Below are 17,376 nucleotides of genomic sequence, written 5' to 3'. Positions count from 1 at the left end.
TAAGCTGGATTTTTTTAAAAGGCCCCATATATCAGTTTATCATTCTTTTATTTGATGAATTTAGTCCATTTACATTTATCATTATGATTTATATTTGGACTTGTTCTTTCTGTATTCTCTTTGTTTTGTTCTTCCACTCCATTCTTTTGTCCTCTGTTTTGCCTTATTAAGGTTTTTTCATTTGTTTTTAAAGATTTCTTTGTCCTTTCTTTTTCCTATGTACTACTTTGGAAGTTATACGTTTTATTTCTGTTTTTGGTGGTTTCCCTTGAATTTTATCATGCATACTTTAACCAACTGAGCCACCCAGGTGCCCATATTGTGCATACTTTAAATAAAGGCTAGGTTTATGACTATCTCAGTATTCCCAAAACATTACAAAGATCTTCAACTAAACCCAGTCACTTCCATCTCACTTCACCAACTATAATTCTTCAGTGTTTTACTTCTGTTTTTGTGATCTCCCACAAATCAATAAAAATATTTTTGTTTTTTGAAGAAATGTTTATTTTTTACCAATACTTTTCCTTTGTTACTATCTCTTCATATATTTCAGATCTTAATTGTGATCTCATTTTCCTTTTCTGTAATTATAGCTTTTAGTTTGGAAGTTATTAAAGATGCCATAGTGGTAAACTTGGCTTATGTTTGTCTGGAAATAATTGTGTGGGGTTTTTTTTAGTTTTTATTTTGTTGTATTAGTCACCATTAGTACATCCCCAGTTTTTGATGCAATGTTCCATGATTCATTATTTGCATATAACACCCAGTGCACCATGCGATATGTGCCCTCCTTAATACCCCATCACCGGCCTATCCCAATCCCCCACCCCCTCCCCTCTGAAGCCCTCAGTTTGTTTCCCAGAGTCCACAGTCTCTCGTGGTTCATTCCCCCTTCTGTTTACCTCCCCTTCATTCTTCCCTTCCTTCTCCTACCGATCTTCCTATTTCTTATGTTCCATAAATGAGTGAAACCATATGATAATTGTCTTTCTCTGCTTGACTTATTCCAATGAAGACATACAAATGGCTAACAGACACATGAAAAAATGTTCAAAATCATTAGCCATCAGGGAAATTCAAATCAAAACCACCTTGAGATACCACCTTACATCAGTTAGAATGGCAAAAATTGACAAGGCAAGAAACAACAAATGTTGGAGAGGATGTGGAGAAAGGGGATCCCTCTTACACTGTTGGTGGGAATACAAGTTGGTAGCCACTTTGGAAAACAGTGTGGAGGTCCCTTAAAAAGTTAAAAATTGAGCTACCCTATGATCCAGCAATTGCAGTACTGAGTATTTACCCCAAAGGTACAGATGTAGTGAAGAGAAGGGCCATATGCACCCCAGTGTTCATGTCTGGAAATAATTGTTATTTCTCATTTTTGAAAGACAGTTTTGCTCAGTAAACAGTTTTAGGTTGGTTGGTATTTTCTTTCACCACTTTGTAAATATTGTTCTATTGTTTTCTGCTTTCCGTGGGGGTGTTGAGAAATCTTCTATTATTCTAATTAGTGATTTTGATTTTTCTTTCTGGCTGCGTTTAGGATATGCTGTTTGTTTTTGGTGTTCTAGCTGTTTCATTACATTGTGTCTAAATGTGCAGGGGTTTTTTGTTTTTTCATCTTTCATAGTATAAGTTGTATTTCCTATATCTATGTCTTTCACCAATTCTGGAAAATGTTCAAACATTATCTTTTTTTTTAATATGATAAATATGCATACCTCCACCATATTCTTTTAAAATATTGCTTCTTCTCCATTTTCTCTATTTTCTCCTCTGGAACTCCAGTAAGCTTATATTGGACCTTTTCATTCATCTTTCATATCTTTTATCCTCTCTTTCACATTTTCCATCTCCTTTCCTTCTGTGCTGCATTCTGGGTAATTTCTTCAAGTCTGTTTTTTACTAATTTTCTCTTCTTGCATTTAATCTATTTGAGTTTCCTACCTCCCCAACAAGCATATTTTTATTTCTAGGAGTCCTGTTTTTTTCTTTTACAAATCTGTGCCTTGTTGGTTTTTATAGCCCTTTGTTCTTTCTCACCTTTTGACTCCTATCTATATCTGAAAATACACATATTTGAAGTCCTTGGTGGGGTGTCTTTATTGTTTATTGGTTTCTCTCAATTTTCTTGTGTTAACTTACCAGCTTGTTTGTTTAGTGATTTTTGATGATGAGATAATTTCTATATGCTCCTGAACTGTGGGACTCCTAGAGGCTTAGAAGACTTTTCTCTAGGTATGTTGATATTGCTTCTTTCCAGAGCCAGGGAATGTTCTGTCTGGTGACCAGTATAACCTTTCCAGAGCCTTTGGCTTAACATAGGAATCCTGGGCTCAGCTCATTTTCTTTGTGTTTGCTGAGGGCTTTGTCTCCAGAGAGCAGTATAGGTATGGCCATTTGCCCATAGGCATCTGCCCTTCTTTGGTTGCTACACACATCTCTCTTGGTTCAGCTCATGTCATTTATTGCTAACATCCAGCAATGCATTAAAAGTTTGTTTTAGAGTTTCAGCAAGTATTTTTTTTTAAGAGAGGGTGCTTCTGAGTATCTAGTCTATTATATTTCCAGGTAGTATTTTTCACTGGTCATAATAATAGGAACAGTGTGAAAATATTCAGTGTTCCTGGGACCAAGATCATACCACCACTACTTGTAGGAGAGGACACTGGGATAACTTTTCCGAAAAACCTATACATCCCAGAATTTAATTCAATAATTTTACTTTTAGAACTATCTTGAGTAAGTAATTTGAAATGCCTTCAAGCATTTAGTCTCTGGGGTATTTACCAAAGTGATATTTTATATAATGGAATAAACTATGCTATTCGAGCCAGCTTTTCTTTCTTATATACCCGTGTTGATCCCAATCTCATACACATTTGTAGCATTAAAATGAAATAAAATGAAATAAAACCAGGAGCACCTGGGTGACTCAGTTTGTTAGGTGTCCGACTCTTGATTTTGGCTTAGGTCTTGTTCTTGGGGTCATAGGATTGAGTCCTGTGTTTGGCTCCGTGCTTAGCAGAGTCTGCTTCTCTCCGTCTCCCTCTGCCCTTCCCCACAGGTTCAAGCTCTCTCTGTCTTTTAAAGAAATCTTGAAAGAAAGAAAGAAATCGGAAGGAAGGAAGGAAGGAAAGAAGGAAAGAAAGAAAGAAAGAAAGAAAGAAAGAAAGAAAGAAAGAAAGAAAGAAAAAGAAAAAAGAAAAGAAAGGAAACCAAACCCCACATAAGTCCATACCAAAAGCAATGTGGAGTAAATCAGATCATTATTAAACATTTCTGGGGAAGAGAGAGGAGGGAGATTACCCTGTGTCTTATACAGCATATCTCCTTAAAGATCCTTTAATACCTCTCCATTCCCCAAACACTATTTTTTTTTAATTTTTAAAAAAGATTTTATTTATTTGAGAGAGTGAGACAGAGAGATCATGAACAGGAGGGAGGGGCAGAGGAAGAAGCAGACTCCCCGCTGAGCTAGGAGACCCACATGGGCCTCAATCCAGGACCCCGGGATCATGACCTGAGCTGAAGGCAGAAGCTTAACCACCTGAGTCACCCAGGTGCCCCCCTCTCAACTCAATTTCTGTAGCTTACCAAAATTCCCGTGGTGTGTGACTGTCACCCATTCCTTCCCTGCCCTCAAACTCTTATTCTCCTCTTCACTTCCCTAGCCACCTCCAGAATCTCTTTACCATTCCCAGATTTTTCCAAAGTTCAACTGAAATCTTTACTGATAATCTATTTTTTTATCTTTTGTAGTTTTTCATCATCTTTATATCATTTGAACTTAGAACCTTATTTATCCTTTGCTTCCTTATCTTAAATCTAAATAATACAGAGTTCCTTATACCTTTCTTTGATTTTGTTTTTCTTTTGATTACTTTGGTTAATTTAACCTTTTCCATTTTCTTTTGTAGTATCGCAAATTGAGCATCAAATTTTAAGAAAAGTGTAGTATAGATATTACTACCTTGTCCTTAGACATATTACACCCTCTAAGCTCACTATACAGGAACACTATTCATGTTTTATGTAGAAGACATTTACGTTTCATCATCTTTTTAAAAAGTGCCCTTGATAATAGTTGAAGTTGTCAAAATCTGGGGCTTTTTGTTTTTCTTTGCTTTTTTTCCTGGTCTGTGTGTTTATATTGGGTTGCAAATGAGGTACAGGTGAATTATGTGGGAAACTGGATCCCAAATTAATGATAGGGCATAAGTTGTCTCAGTATACACCCTAAATTTGGAGATAGGTTTTTTTTTAAAAAAACAAAAAAACAACTTTTTGCCTGGGGAGCTTCGGGAGTATGCTGTCTTTTAGCACATATGTTTGATCTTTCCCTTCATATGAAATTACTACTACTCTCACTTTGGTGGAGGTGAGGAATGGGGAGAAGCTGCTTACAACTCTGCATGTGAAATAAATATCTGTTGTGCAGAGACATGGAGATCAGGCAGAACAAAATAAAAATGGACTTTCAGAGGATACAGAATTAGACACAAGTCCACCAGGGAAGGGATAGGCTTCTGAATGTGAAAACTTTTTTTTAATTGAGGTATAAATGACATACTAGTCTCAGATTTACAACATAATGATTTGATATTTATATATAGTGTGAAAGGATCATCACAATAAGTCTAGTTAACACTCATCACCATACACAGAAATTTTTTTCTTGTGATGAGATCTTTTAAGATTTACTCATTCAGCAACTTTCAAATATGCAATACAGTATTAACTAGTCACCATGCTATACATTACATACCTATTATTTATTTTATAACCAGAAGTTTTTACATTTTGGCCCCCTTTACCTATTTTGTCCACCTCCTCAACCCCTGCCTCTGGCAACCACCAAATCTGATCCATCTGTGAGCTTGGTTTTTGTTTGTCTTTTTGTTTTTTAAATTCTACATAAAAGCAAAATCATACAGTATTTGTCTCTGTCTTATTTCACGTGGCATTGTGTCTGTAAGATCCATCCATTTTTTGAAAATGGTAAGATTTCATTTTTTTAAATGGCTGATTAATATATATATATATCACATTTTCTTTACCCATTTATCCATTGATGGACACTTAGGTTGTTTCCATGTCTTGGTAATTGTAAATAATACCACAGTGAACATGGGGGTGCATGTATCTTTTCAAGGTAGTGGTTTTTGGGTTCTTTTTCTTTTCAGATAAAATACCCAGAAGTGGCATTGCTGGATCATTTAGTGGTTCTGTTTTTAATTTTGGGGGGAACCACCATGCTATTTTCCAATGCAGCTGTACCAATTGACATGGAATGTGAAAACTTTTAACTTTCAGGGGAAAATGTAACAAAGGACCTGAATACCTATGGGTATTATAAAGTTATTTGTGTGTGTGTATACACACACACACACACACACACATATATAAATTATATATACTGTATTACAGATCTTTCTCAACTTTAGATGGGGTTACATCCTGATAAACCCACCGTAAGTTGAAAATATCTTAAGTTGAACACCTGAAACTAATATAACACTGTATGTTAATTGTACTGGAATTAAAATAAAAATTTTAAAAATTTTTTTAAATCAAAAAAATAAAAAATGTATATTCTTTCTATACCAAAAAAGCGCACAAATATCATAAGTCAAAATGCATTTAATATATCTAACATACTGAACAGCATAGCTTATCCTGGCCTATCTTAAACGTGCCTAGAACACTTACATTAGCCTGCAGGTAGACAAAATGATCTAACACAAAGCCTATTTTATAATTAGGTATTGAATATCGCATGTAATTTATTGAATACTGAAACTGAAAACAGAATGGTTTTATGGGTACAGAAGGTTGCTAAGTGTAATCAGTTGTATATCCTGTGATCACATGGCTGACCGGGAGCTGTGGCTTAGCTGCCCAAGATCACAAGAGAGTCTTGTATCACTAGCCTGGGAAAATATCAAAGTCAAAATCTGAAGTACAGTTTCTACTGAATATGTATCTCTTTTGCATCATTATAAAGTCAAAAAATTGTGAGTCAAACCAGTATAAGTAGGGGACCATCTATGTACACAAATATACATGTATACACACATATGTATACACACATACACACAAATGTGGTTTTTATATGTGGTTCTTTAAATTTTTATATCCATTTTATATGTATTATAAACTGATTTGGTCAATTGCACACTTAGACTGAATTACTATAAAATATTACAGTAAATAAGCATGTTAAATTTCTCCTTGTTCAGCTTATCTTCTATGTGCTTTTGTTTCAGCAGCTCAAGATCACAAAGAAAAACATTTTCAAGTAAGAGAATTTGGAGCACCTCAGTTTTCTAACTCTGAAAATGGTAAGAAATTAAAATTTCATCATATATACGGATAATTTATTATTTAAAATTCTTTAGTTTTTATTTAATAATTATTTCCTCAACACTAAAACCTGTATAGATCTCTACACAGGGATACAACCGTGTATTTCTATTTTGTAGCATATCACAATGGAAATGAAGTCATTATTTGTTTTGTATGTTTGGGCCCTTGTCCAAATGTATCTGTGTGACTGTGAGGACTGGTAGGACGGTGTCTGTCTCACTGTCTGATGTACCTCCACCATCCAGCAGTTGTAGACACTTGGTAAATACTACTTTGAATATCTTTCCCAATCAATTATGTGGCAGATATTTTCTCCCACTTTGTCACTTGGCTTTTGACTTTTCATGTAGTTGTTTCTTGCCATGTAAATTTTAAAAATAACTTTATGTTGTCAAATTTATTAATCTTTACTTTTATTGGATCTTGATTTTTGTCATATGCAAACCCAGGCTAGAAGGGTTCTTTTATGCTGTCTTCTAGTATTTGTATCCTTTTATTTTTTACATTTAGATCTCCAATTCACTTGGAGTTTATTTAGCCATATGGTATTAGCAGTGGCTTAAATGTTATTGTTTTGCAAGTGGCCGTCCTTTTATATCATTTTTTAAAATGCTATCTTTGTCATGGGAATTTGAGATAACTTCCTATCATATAGCAGGTTTCTATATGTATTTGGGTCTGTTTCTGGACTTTCTTTATATTTCATTGACATGTGCATGCACCGATGACGCATGGTTTTAATTATAGAAACTGTCTTTTGTGTTTTTATATCTGGTAGGGCTAGTATCTTTTTCTTTTCATTATTTTCTTAGCTATTCTTGCATGTTTATTTTTCAGTATAAACTTTATATCATATTGTCTAGCTCCATAAAAAGGCTCATCGTTCCTTTTATTGTGATCACATTCAATGTGAAAAATGGACAGTTTGATTGTCCTAACCAGAAACATGGGACATTTTTCTATTTGTTAAAATTTCCTTGTGTATCTTTTATATAGTTTTTTTCATACAGGATTTGAGCAGTTCTTGTTATTTCTAAGTATTTTATCTTTTTGTTGCCATTATAAATGGGATTTTCTTTTCATATGTATATTTATATTTTTCACATACATATATATGTGTAATCTATATATATTTTAAGTAATCTTTATGCCCATCATGGAGCTCAAACTCACAACCATGAGATCAAGAGTTGCATGCTGTGTACAACCTGAGCCAGCCAAGTTCCTCTTTTCCATTATATTTTTAATTGGTTATTATTTTGTGTATATAAATGCTATTGATTTTTTGCAGCTAATATTCTGCTACCTTGCTGAATTTTTTTAGTTTGAGTTAGTTTTATCATTGATTTTCTAGGGTTATCCAGGTATACCAACATGTCATTTGCAAATAGAGATAATCCTGTTCTTTACCAATTCTTATTACTATAATTGATTTCTTTGGTTTAATTGCATTGGTTACTACCTCCAGCACAATGTTAAATAGTGGTGGGCATTTCCTGATTTTAGTGGGAGTTCCTGTAATGTTTCTGAATTAATTAGGAATGCTGGCTTTTGAAATGAGGTATATGTTTTGTGAAGTTAAAGAAATATCCATACATTTCTAATTTTTTAAGAGTTTTTATTAGGAATGGCTGTTGAATTTTGTCAACAGCTTTCTCAGTATGTATGCCAGCCATTATTTGATTTTTCTTCTTAAATGTATTAATATGAACTGTATTAATAGGTTTCCTGATATTACACCCTCTTTGCATTCCAGTTATAAGTCCAGCTTTGTCATTGTGCATTAATTTGTTGATATTTTATTTACTATTTTTGCACTGCTATTGATTTCCCTGTGAAAACATTTAGGCAGGTACTTTTTTGTGTTTTCTTTTCTATGGAAATTGGTCTGTTTAACCTTTCTATATGCACTGGGATCAATTTTAGTAAATTTAATTTTTCTCAAATTATTCATTTTGCCTAGATCGTCAGATTTATTTGCAGAGACTCGATAAAATCTCTTGGTTTTTAACAGCTTTATTGAGATATAAGTTTAAAAAATTACCAATTCTAAATGTAAAATTCAGTGATTTTTAGTAAATTTATAGAGTTGTGCATCTATCACCACACTGAATATTAGAATATTTCCCAAAATTCTCTCATACTTGTTTACAATCCTCACTCTTAACTCTCAGGCCTAGGAGGTTACTAATCTGACTCTGTCTCTATAAATTTCCCTTTCCTGGACTAAAATTGTACAAAAGGTAGTCTTTTGTGTTTGACTTTATATGTCTTCCGTTAAGCCTAATGTTTTTCTAGATTCATCAATGTTGTTGCATATAGCAGTAGTTCATTACTTTCTTTTCCTTAATTTTTAAGTGTAAAATACACATAAAATTTACCATCCTGTTTTAAGTGTAGAAATTCAGTGGTATTAAATACATAATATTATGCAATCATCACTACCATCCAGCTCTGTAACTCTTTTCATTATAAAATTGAAAGTCTGTATCCATTAAATGATAATTCCCCATTCCCCACCTCTGCCCAGCCCCTGACACCCAACATTCTCCTTTATGTCTCTATGAATTTGACTAGTCCAAGTACCTCATGTATGTGGACTCATACAGTATTTGTCTTTTTGTGACTGGCTTATTTCACTTAGCATAATATCCTCAAGGTTCATCCATATTGTGGCATATTGCAGAATTTCCTTCCTTTACAAGGCTGAATGATATTCCATTATATGTATATGTCACGTTTTGCTAACTACTTCATTACTTTTTATTCATGATTGTATTCCATTGTATGGATATAGCACATTGTATTTATCCATTTACCAGTTGATAGACATGGATTATTTACGGTTTTGGCTATTTTAATATTGTTGTTATGAACATTCAAATACTTCTCCGAGTGTGGACATAAGATTTTATTTTTCTTGGTTAGATTCCTAGGAGTGGAATTCCTAGGTTATGTGGTAAATTTGAGTTTATCTTTTTAAGGAACTGCCAAATTGTTTTTTCAAAATGGCTCTACTACAATTTCATTCCCACTAGCAAAGAATAAGGTATCTAATTTTTCCACATCTTTGTCAATGCTTGGTATCGTCTTTTTAACATGTACATTTTAGTGCTTTTAATTTGTGGCTTTAACTTGCATTTCTCCAGTGATTTATGATGTTGAGCATCTTTTCCTCTGTTTATTGGCCATTCATATGTCGTCTTTGTTGACAAATCTATGAAGACCTAGTTGCCTATTTTTTAATTGGGTTATTTACTTTATTATTAAGCTGCAAGATTTCTTTTTTCTTGGTGCAAGTTGTCAGATATATGACCCGTAAATATTTTATCCTAGTCATCTTATTTTCTTAATTTTGCCTCTTGAAACACAAAATTTTAAAAATTTTATTAAGTTCAACTTATTTTTTTTTTCTTGTGTGGCTTGTTCTTTGGTATCATTTCTAGAAACTCTCCCTACCCAAAGTCACAAAGATTTTCTCTTATGTATTCTTCTTGAAGTTTTATAATTTTAGCTTTTATATGTAGGACTATGATCATTTTGAGTTAATTGGTGTTTATGGTGTGAGGTAGGTAAGTTTTAAATTTTTTTGTTTATTGCATATGCACATCCAGTTGTTCCAGTACCATTTACTGAAAGGACATTCCTTTTTCCATTGAATTTTCTTGGCATTTTTGTTAAAATCAAGTGACCAAAAAAAAAAAAAAGTAAGGTTGTGTTTCTGGATCCTAGTTTCTGTTCCACTGATCTGTATATCTGTCTTAGGCCAGTACCATATTATCTTGATTACTGTGGCTTTATAGGACATTTTGAAATTAGGGGGTATAAGTCCCACAGCATTGTTTTTTCAAAATTGTTTTGGCTATTCTAACTTCCTTGCATTTCCATAAAAATTTTACAATCATCTTGTCAATTTCTATCCAGAAAGACTACTGGGATTTTGATAGGTATTGTGTTGAATTCATACATCAGTTTGGAGTTAATTGCCATCTGGACAATTTTGATTCTTCCAATCTATGAATGTGGGGATTTTCTCTTTGACTTTCAGTGGTTTGCCTATGATGTATCTAGATATGGATCTCTTTGTATTGATTCTACTTGGGTTTTATTAAGCTTGTTGGATGAGTACATTGATATTTTCAGGAAATTTGGAAAATATTATCCATTATTTCTTCAAATTCTGCCCCCCACCCCCATCCTTTTGAGACTCAAATCAGAGTCTCCATCTTATGTCTGTGGTCTTCTTATCTGGGTGGGAAATGGGAGCTTGCACCTCTTGACTGCACTGCCCAGACTTAGCCAACAAGTAACTGAGGACAGGATATGAAATGCTGACATCCTACCCCTCCTGGGAACATAACTGGGGGGGAAGGGAGCCTTATGTTTTTGGCTGCACAGGTCTAGAATAGAATTCCATTGTGCTGAATTGGGAGGGGGGTAGGAAGGGAGTGCTTCTTAGTTCAAATACCATAATCTGAATTTTAATAGATTGTCTTGAGTAAATGTTTCCTTATATGTGTCCTTGGGACAATTTCTAGAAACCAGCCTACCCAATTAGAAATAATTTCTCATAAACTTCCAATCAGTTTAATCATTATAAATTATGTTTAAAAAACTTTCAAAAATTATGTTAATGTATGAGAACAATGAAACATTTGATTTGCCTTATGTCCTACTCTCGTTTCCTCAAAAAGAAAAAAGCCATTCTATTTATATTTTCACTCAACAGTTGCAAAAGATTTACCTGTCGATCCACTGGAAGATGATTTTGAGAAGGAATTCTCATTTCTCAACAACCTCCTAAGTCCTGGTTCTTCAAGTACTGGTGAATTTACCCAAGAATGCCAGACTGCCTTTGGGAGCCCCGGTGGCAGCTTCATGTCTTGGGAGGCTCCTGTGGGGTCTGAGCCTCTTGCTCATTCATCACGATTCCTTCCTTCACAGCTCTTTGACCTTGGCCTTCATGCTGCTGGAACTTTTAACAGTAAGTGCCTATGAAACATTTGGACACCCATGACTTACTTTATCTTTCTGAAGCAAAACTATGCATTTGTAGATGCTACAATCGACAAGGATATTGATTTAACTTCAGTACTACTAGATAAAATCTGTGTCTCACCCATCAACTGAAAAAAATAACAAATATTACCACTGGAGTGTATCGACAAGGGTTAAACAATGGCTGCTTTCCTGCTACCTCCGCCAAACCCCACACTTGGTACATTAACTTTCCCAGAAGTCTTCCCTACACAGGAAATCAGGGTCTTATTTTAAACTCTTGACCTGCTAAGTTACCCCTACTTAGGGCAGGTGATACAGTTTCTTCCATCTAGCAAAGCTTGGTGTATTCTCTTCCCATGGGTTCAGAGTAGACAAGGATAGTTCCATGGCAGCCTCCTGGGCAAGGCAGCAGGACTGGACGGTGGTGGTATAAAGCTGGGCAAGGTGTTTTCCTAAGGGCCACCTGCTTTGTTTATATGTCAGGGACTCCCTCTTCTGACCTACTGCCCCACCGGCCTGTGTCCAACCCATCACCGTCTGAGTCATTTTGCTCCCCATTTCCATATTGGTTGCTAAGTACTGTCAATTCTGTTTCTAGAGCATGTCTCCAATTTCATGCTTCTCCTTTCTACCACTATTACCAGAGGCATTTAGAGCCTTATTTGGTTTCCTGGGCTGCTGCAAGAGTCCTCCTACCAGCCCTTCCAAATCCCAGGTTACCTTCCATGCTTCCCCAGAATTCTTTCTCCAAGAGGCAGATTCTGATGTCAGCACACTGCTTACATTTTTTAAAAAATGAAGGACCATGGGCTCTGGTCCATTGTGCCTGCATTTCCAGTCTTATCTCTTAGCTTACTTCAAAATACTTACCATTTTCTATAACTATATTGACTATTTTCAGATCCCTCTGAGACATCATTGCTTGTGTTGCTGCTTTCGCTTATGATGTTCGGTAATGGAGCATGGACTTGGGCCTGTGTGTTAGATTCCCAGTCCAGTGTTTTCTCCATGGCGGCCAACACTTGAATACTTCTTCAGCACTGCCCAGTGCATGGTTCTTCCACCTCTGGCCTCCCATAGTGCTCTGTTTTTATGGCTGTAATCATAGTTCATCTTGCCTTCTGGCCCTGTCTTCCATCCCCTAGATTTTATCCTTGAGAAAATGGTTCACGGCACCTAACAGTATCTTAACGCATTGTTCTTTGTATTAAAATACTTATGTTCATACTATATCTGCAAGGCCATCATACTTTATCCAGTCTGTAAGCACCTAAAGGGCATGATCTGTGGGGTGATTTATCTTTTTGCTTTCTATGACAGCAGTATAAAGTTAGCTCACTAAATAAAATCAATAGCAGCTTAATAATCACTCAGTAGAATTTATTAAATAGCCTAAAAGTAGGAATACAGTATTATTTGATAAAGAGGCACTCTATCTAGGATAATTCAGGTGTTTTACTATAAAATTTGAGAAAACAATTACTCTTATATGCCTTATCAGTGGCCACTATAATAGTTACAAAGATTTACAAACAGATTCATTCTCCAAGTGAAATCCTACTTCTCTTTCTCCTTAACTTGCCGCATCGCGAGCAGTACTGGATTCTTCCTTTCTGGCAGTACATTATCAACAGTATTTCTTCGCCACTCCGAGTATCTATCTGTTCTGGTCCCTGCCTGCAGGCTGACAGGATGTTCCCATGCAACGGCCCAGGCACTTGATACTCAGTGTTTAATGAGTGTCTTGCTTAAAATCACCGGGCAGTAAACAAGAGGGAACCAAAATCTGGTTTTCTGCCTCCTACTACAGGACTCTTCCTACTTCACTCGCCTTTTCTGTATTTCTACTTCTTATTCTCCTGCAGTGTAAATCAGGAAAGTGAACTGCTCTGAGTTAAAAGATCTATGTTCTAGGAACCCTAAGTAAAAACATGGGCTTCAAATGATCTCTTCTGTACAAGGAAGATAGTAGGGAGGATAATCTAAGTTTGTTTCTAGTGCTGTATTTTAATGATAGCCTAAATAATTTCCCATGTTACGGCAAACATTTCACTGTCTTAGTAATAGAGTATTCATAATGATACTTTTTAATGACTGCATAGTATTTTGTCACATTTATCTCCCATAATTCCTTCCTTACTGTTATGACTTTTTCATTTTGTAGATAATGCTGCAATAAACATAATCATACATGTGCTTTTTTTCTTCACTTAAATTATTTCCTTAAGGTAAATTTCTAGAAATAGGATTACTGAGTCTGACGGTATAAACATACTTAAAGCTTTCAAGATTCTAATTGGCAGGTCTATTTCCTCTCTCCCAACTCCTTAGAAATTCTCTTTCTATATCTTATTTATTTGTAGTTGTTTAAATAAAGAAGACTTGTATATTTATTTCAAAACCACTTTGAAAACTGTAAGGAAGTCTAATTCTAGCTACAACTAAACTTAGATGATTTGACTAAAATACATGATTGCAGATACATTTTAAGTGTCTTCTGTGACTTATATCGTAGAATCTCACCCTGATAGAAAGATTTGAGGACTCAATATATATTTTTAACTTTTCTTATTTTTTCTGATACTGCTTCCTACTTGACTAACAATGGATAATTCCTTACTTCCCTCCCCAGGCTGGGCCTCCCAAGGGGGATTAGAAGTTCCTCTTTCACACACTGAAAACCAGCCAGTGCCTCCACAGAGTCCAAAGAAATTAACAAAGTGTAAGTTATTTACTTATATTATTTGCCATCATATTAACAATTGAATTCAGATAAATTTCATAAAGGATCATATAGTGTTTGCCTCATATTGTCCAGAGAAATATTTTGTTAATAATAAATTAAAATGAAAGTTATAGGGGCACCTGGGTGGCTCAGTTGGTTAAGCATCCAACTCTTGATTTCGGCTCAGGTCGTGATCTCAGGTTATGAGATCAAACGCTAAATCAGGCTCTGCTCTCAGTGGGGAGTCTGCTGGAGATTCTCTTCCTGTCCTTCTGCCCCTCTCCCCACTTGTGTGTGCTCTTGCTCACTCACTCTCTCCCTCAAATAGGGACACCTATGTGGCTCCGTCAATTAAGCCTCTGCCTTGGGCTCAGGTCATGATCCCAGGCTCCTGGGATTGAGTCCCACTTCAGGCTCCCTGCTTAGTGGGGAATCTGCTTCTCCCTCTGCCTGCCACTCCCCCTGCTTATGCTCTCTCTCTGTCTGAAAAATAAAGAAAATCTTTTTAAAAAATAATAAGTAAAATCTTTAAGTAAATAAAATGTAAGTTATACCTGGCCATCCCTCATCATGGAAAAAATTGAATAGCACTTGTGAGCTTGTCACAGTAAACTAAATTATGTGCTTTAATTTTTTATATTTTGTGTTAAGGTTTGTTGGCAATGGATAATACCATTAGGGATAGAAGGTATTCTTTTATTACAAGATGTCTATTGACAAACAGTGCATTCAGGCATTTAGCAAAGGGCCTGGCACATAGTAACTGCTAACATTTATTGAGTACTCACTATATTGCTATCTGCCGAACTGGTCCATGTTGTAATTACCATGGTGGGTAAGCACAGAAAACAGACACTCTGTCAGGATTTTAGATACATAATAATCTTAGTCGTTGATGTTGGTTTTTTAAAAATTTTTAATTGGAAGGAATTTCAAACGTACAGAAGTGTTGCGTAAGTGAAAACAGCACAAAGAACACCTGTATACACTTTATGGAGATTCATATAGTGTTAGTATTTTGCTTTATGTAGATGTGTGTATGTGTGTAATGCATGTGTTATTTTATTCTGAACCACTTGAGGGTGAGTTACATACATCATGACCACTTACCCCAAAATACTTGTTTGTATTTCCTAAGAACTGTTATATTCTCTTGTATAACCACAGTATGGTTGTAAACTTCAGGAAATTTAATATTAACATAATACTTTTTCCATAATCTACCATGTATTTTATTTCAATTTTGTGAGCTGACCCAGTAATATTCCTTACAGCACTTTCTACCTCTGGACAGCAAGTCTGGGGTCTTGTATGCAGTTGCCATGTCTCTTTAGCCTCGTTTGATCTGAAACATTTCTACAGCTTTTCTTTGATTTTTTTGAACATGGGCGTTTTAATAGAGTATAGTGCCTCTGCTCCACTGTTCTTTATTTTTAATGGAACGTTCCTTATTTTAGTTTTATCTGAATTTTATTGTGATTAAATTCAGGTTCTTCATTATTACCTGGAGGACTGCACCTCTGACACTCCTGTCTCAGGGTTTCATATCTGAAAGTTGATGCTGTCCATTTCTCCCTCACAGATAATGTTAATTTTGACCACCCATCCAAAGTGCTGTCCAGTTTTTCTCCTAAATAATTACTATTTTGTGTTATTTTATCCTCTCTTGCAATTGCTAAGCAGTCCATGAGGAGACACTTTGTGCACAGCTCGTCATCAGAATTTCTACTTAGATTTAGCATCCAGTGTTGCTTTTGGCCTGATTCAGTCTTTACTATGATGGGTGGTGAAAAACAATGATTTTCTCACCACAGCACCCCCTCCACATTTTTATTATAGTAGAAAACATGTAACAAAATTTGCCACCTTAACCATTTTTCAGTGAAGAGTTCAGTAATGTTAAGTATATGCATAGTGTTGTGAAACAGATCTCCAGAGCTTTCTCATTTTGCAAATCTGAAACTTTATACCCATTAAACAAATCCTCTTTCCCCTTCCTCTGCTAACCACCATTATAGTTTCTGTTTCTATGAATTTGACTGTTCTAGTACCTCATACCGTATTTGTCTTTTCATGACTGGCTTATTTCATTTAGTTTAATGTCCTCACAGTTCATCCATGTTGTCGCGTGTGACAGGATTTTCTCCCTTTTAAGGTTTAATAATATTCCTTGTATGCATATACTACCTTTTTAAAAACCTACTTTGCTATTTGATCACAATTTTAAATAGCCTTATTGACATATAATTCACTTGCCATACAGTTCACTTCTTCTGCCAGCCCTCAGTAATTTGCTGTAAACAAAAGACCTCTCTTCTTCCCCATTTATGTATTATCTGTATGGATTCACATTTTTAAAATTTATTATCTTTTATTTTTAAGTTTTTTATTATGTTAGTCACCATAGAGTACATCCTTAGTTTTTGATGTAGTGTTCCATGATTCATTGTTTGTGTATAACACCCAGTGCTCCATGCAATACGTGCCCTCCTTAATACCCATCACCAGCCTATCCCAATCCCTCATCCCCCTCCCCTCTGAAGCCCTCAGTTTGTTTCCCAGAGTCCATAGTCTCTTGTGGTTCATTCCCCCTTCTGTTTACCCCCCTTCATTCTTCCCTTCCTTCTCCTACCGATCTCCCTGCTATTTCTTATGTTCCATGATTCACATTTTTTAAAAAAGATTTTATTTATTTATTTGACACAGAGAGAGAGCACAAGCAGGGGGAGCAGCAGAGGGACAGGAAGAAGCAGACTTCCCAGTGAGCAGGGAGCCTGACTACAGGCTAAATCCTGGGACTCTGGGATCATGACCTGAGCTGAAGGCAGGAGCTTAACCAACTGAGGCTAAATCCTGGGACTCTGGGATCATGACCTGAGCTGAAGGCAGGCGCTTAACCAATAAGGAGCCCGCGGTTTTGTTTTTTTCCTTTTGTCATAAAAAGTAAAAGCGTTTTTTTTCCTAATGCAGGATCCAATCCAGTATCCCACGTTGCATTTAGAGTCATATCTCTTTAATTGCTTTTATTCTGTAATGGTTCCTTAATCTTTGTCTTTCATCATTTTGACTTCTCTATAGCATAGAGGCCATTTATTTTGTATATTCCTCAAGTTGGGTTTATCTGATGTTTTTTCATAATCAGATTCAGGTTAGGGATTTTGGCAGGACTAGCATAACAGGAGTGATGTTGTGCCTTCTTAATATCAGGAGGCACACGATGTCTGAATTGTCCCATTGCATGTGATGTTAACTTTGATCAGTTGGCTAAGATAGCG

The 17,376-nt window shown here is 35.6% G+C and overlaps 1 protein-coding gene across 7 annotated transcripts in view; it reads left to right on the top strand.

The window, feature by feature from the left end:
• Window positions 1-17,376, top strand: part of ICA1L (islet cell autoantigen 1 like) — a 74,753-nt gene that overhangs the window by 50,847 nt on the left and 6,530 nt on the right. For 6 of the 7 annotated variants that reach the window (XM_034654979.1, XM_002919126.4, XM_019799572.2 and 3 more), the window contains 3 exons: window positions 6,276-6,350; window positions 11,105-11,359; window positions 14,009-14,098. In XM_034654979.1, the coding sequence (XP_034510870.1) occupies window positions 6,276-6,350; window positions 11,105-11,359; window positions 14,009-14,098 (420 nt within the window). The remainder of the gene's footprint in view (window positions 1-6,275; window positions 6,351-11,104; window positions 11,360-14,008; window positions 14,099-17,376) is intronic. The other variant, XM_034654976.1, reaches the window with a different exon arrangement.

The sequence above is a fragment of the Ailuropoda melanoleuca genome, chromosome 2 (assembly GCF_002007445.2).
Source record: "Ailuropoda melanoleuca isolate Jingjing chromosome 2, ASM200744v2, whole genome shotgun sequence".
Taxonomy (NCBI): domain Eukaryota; kingdom Metazoa; phylum Chordata; class Mammalia; order Carnivora; family Ursidae; genus Ailuropoda; species Ailuropoda melanoleuca.
This window is presented reverse-complemented; position numbering and strand designations above follow the sequence as displayed.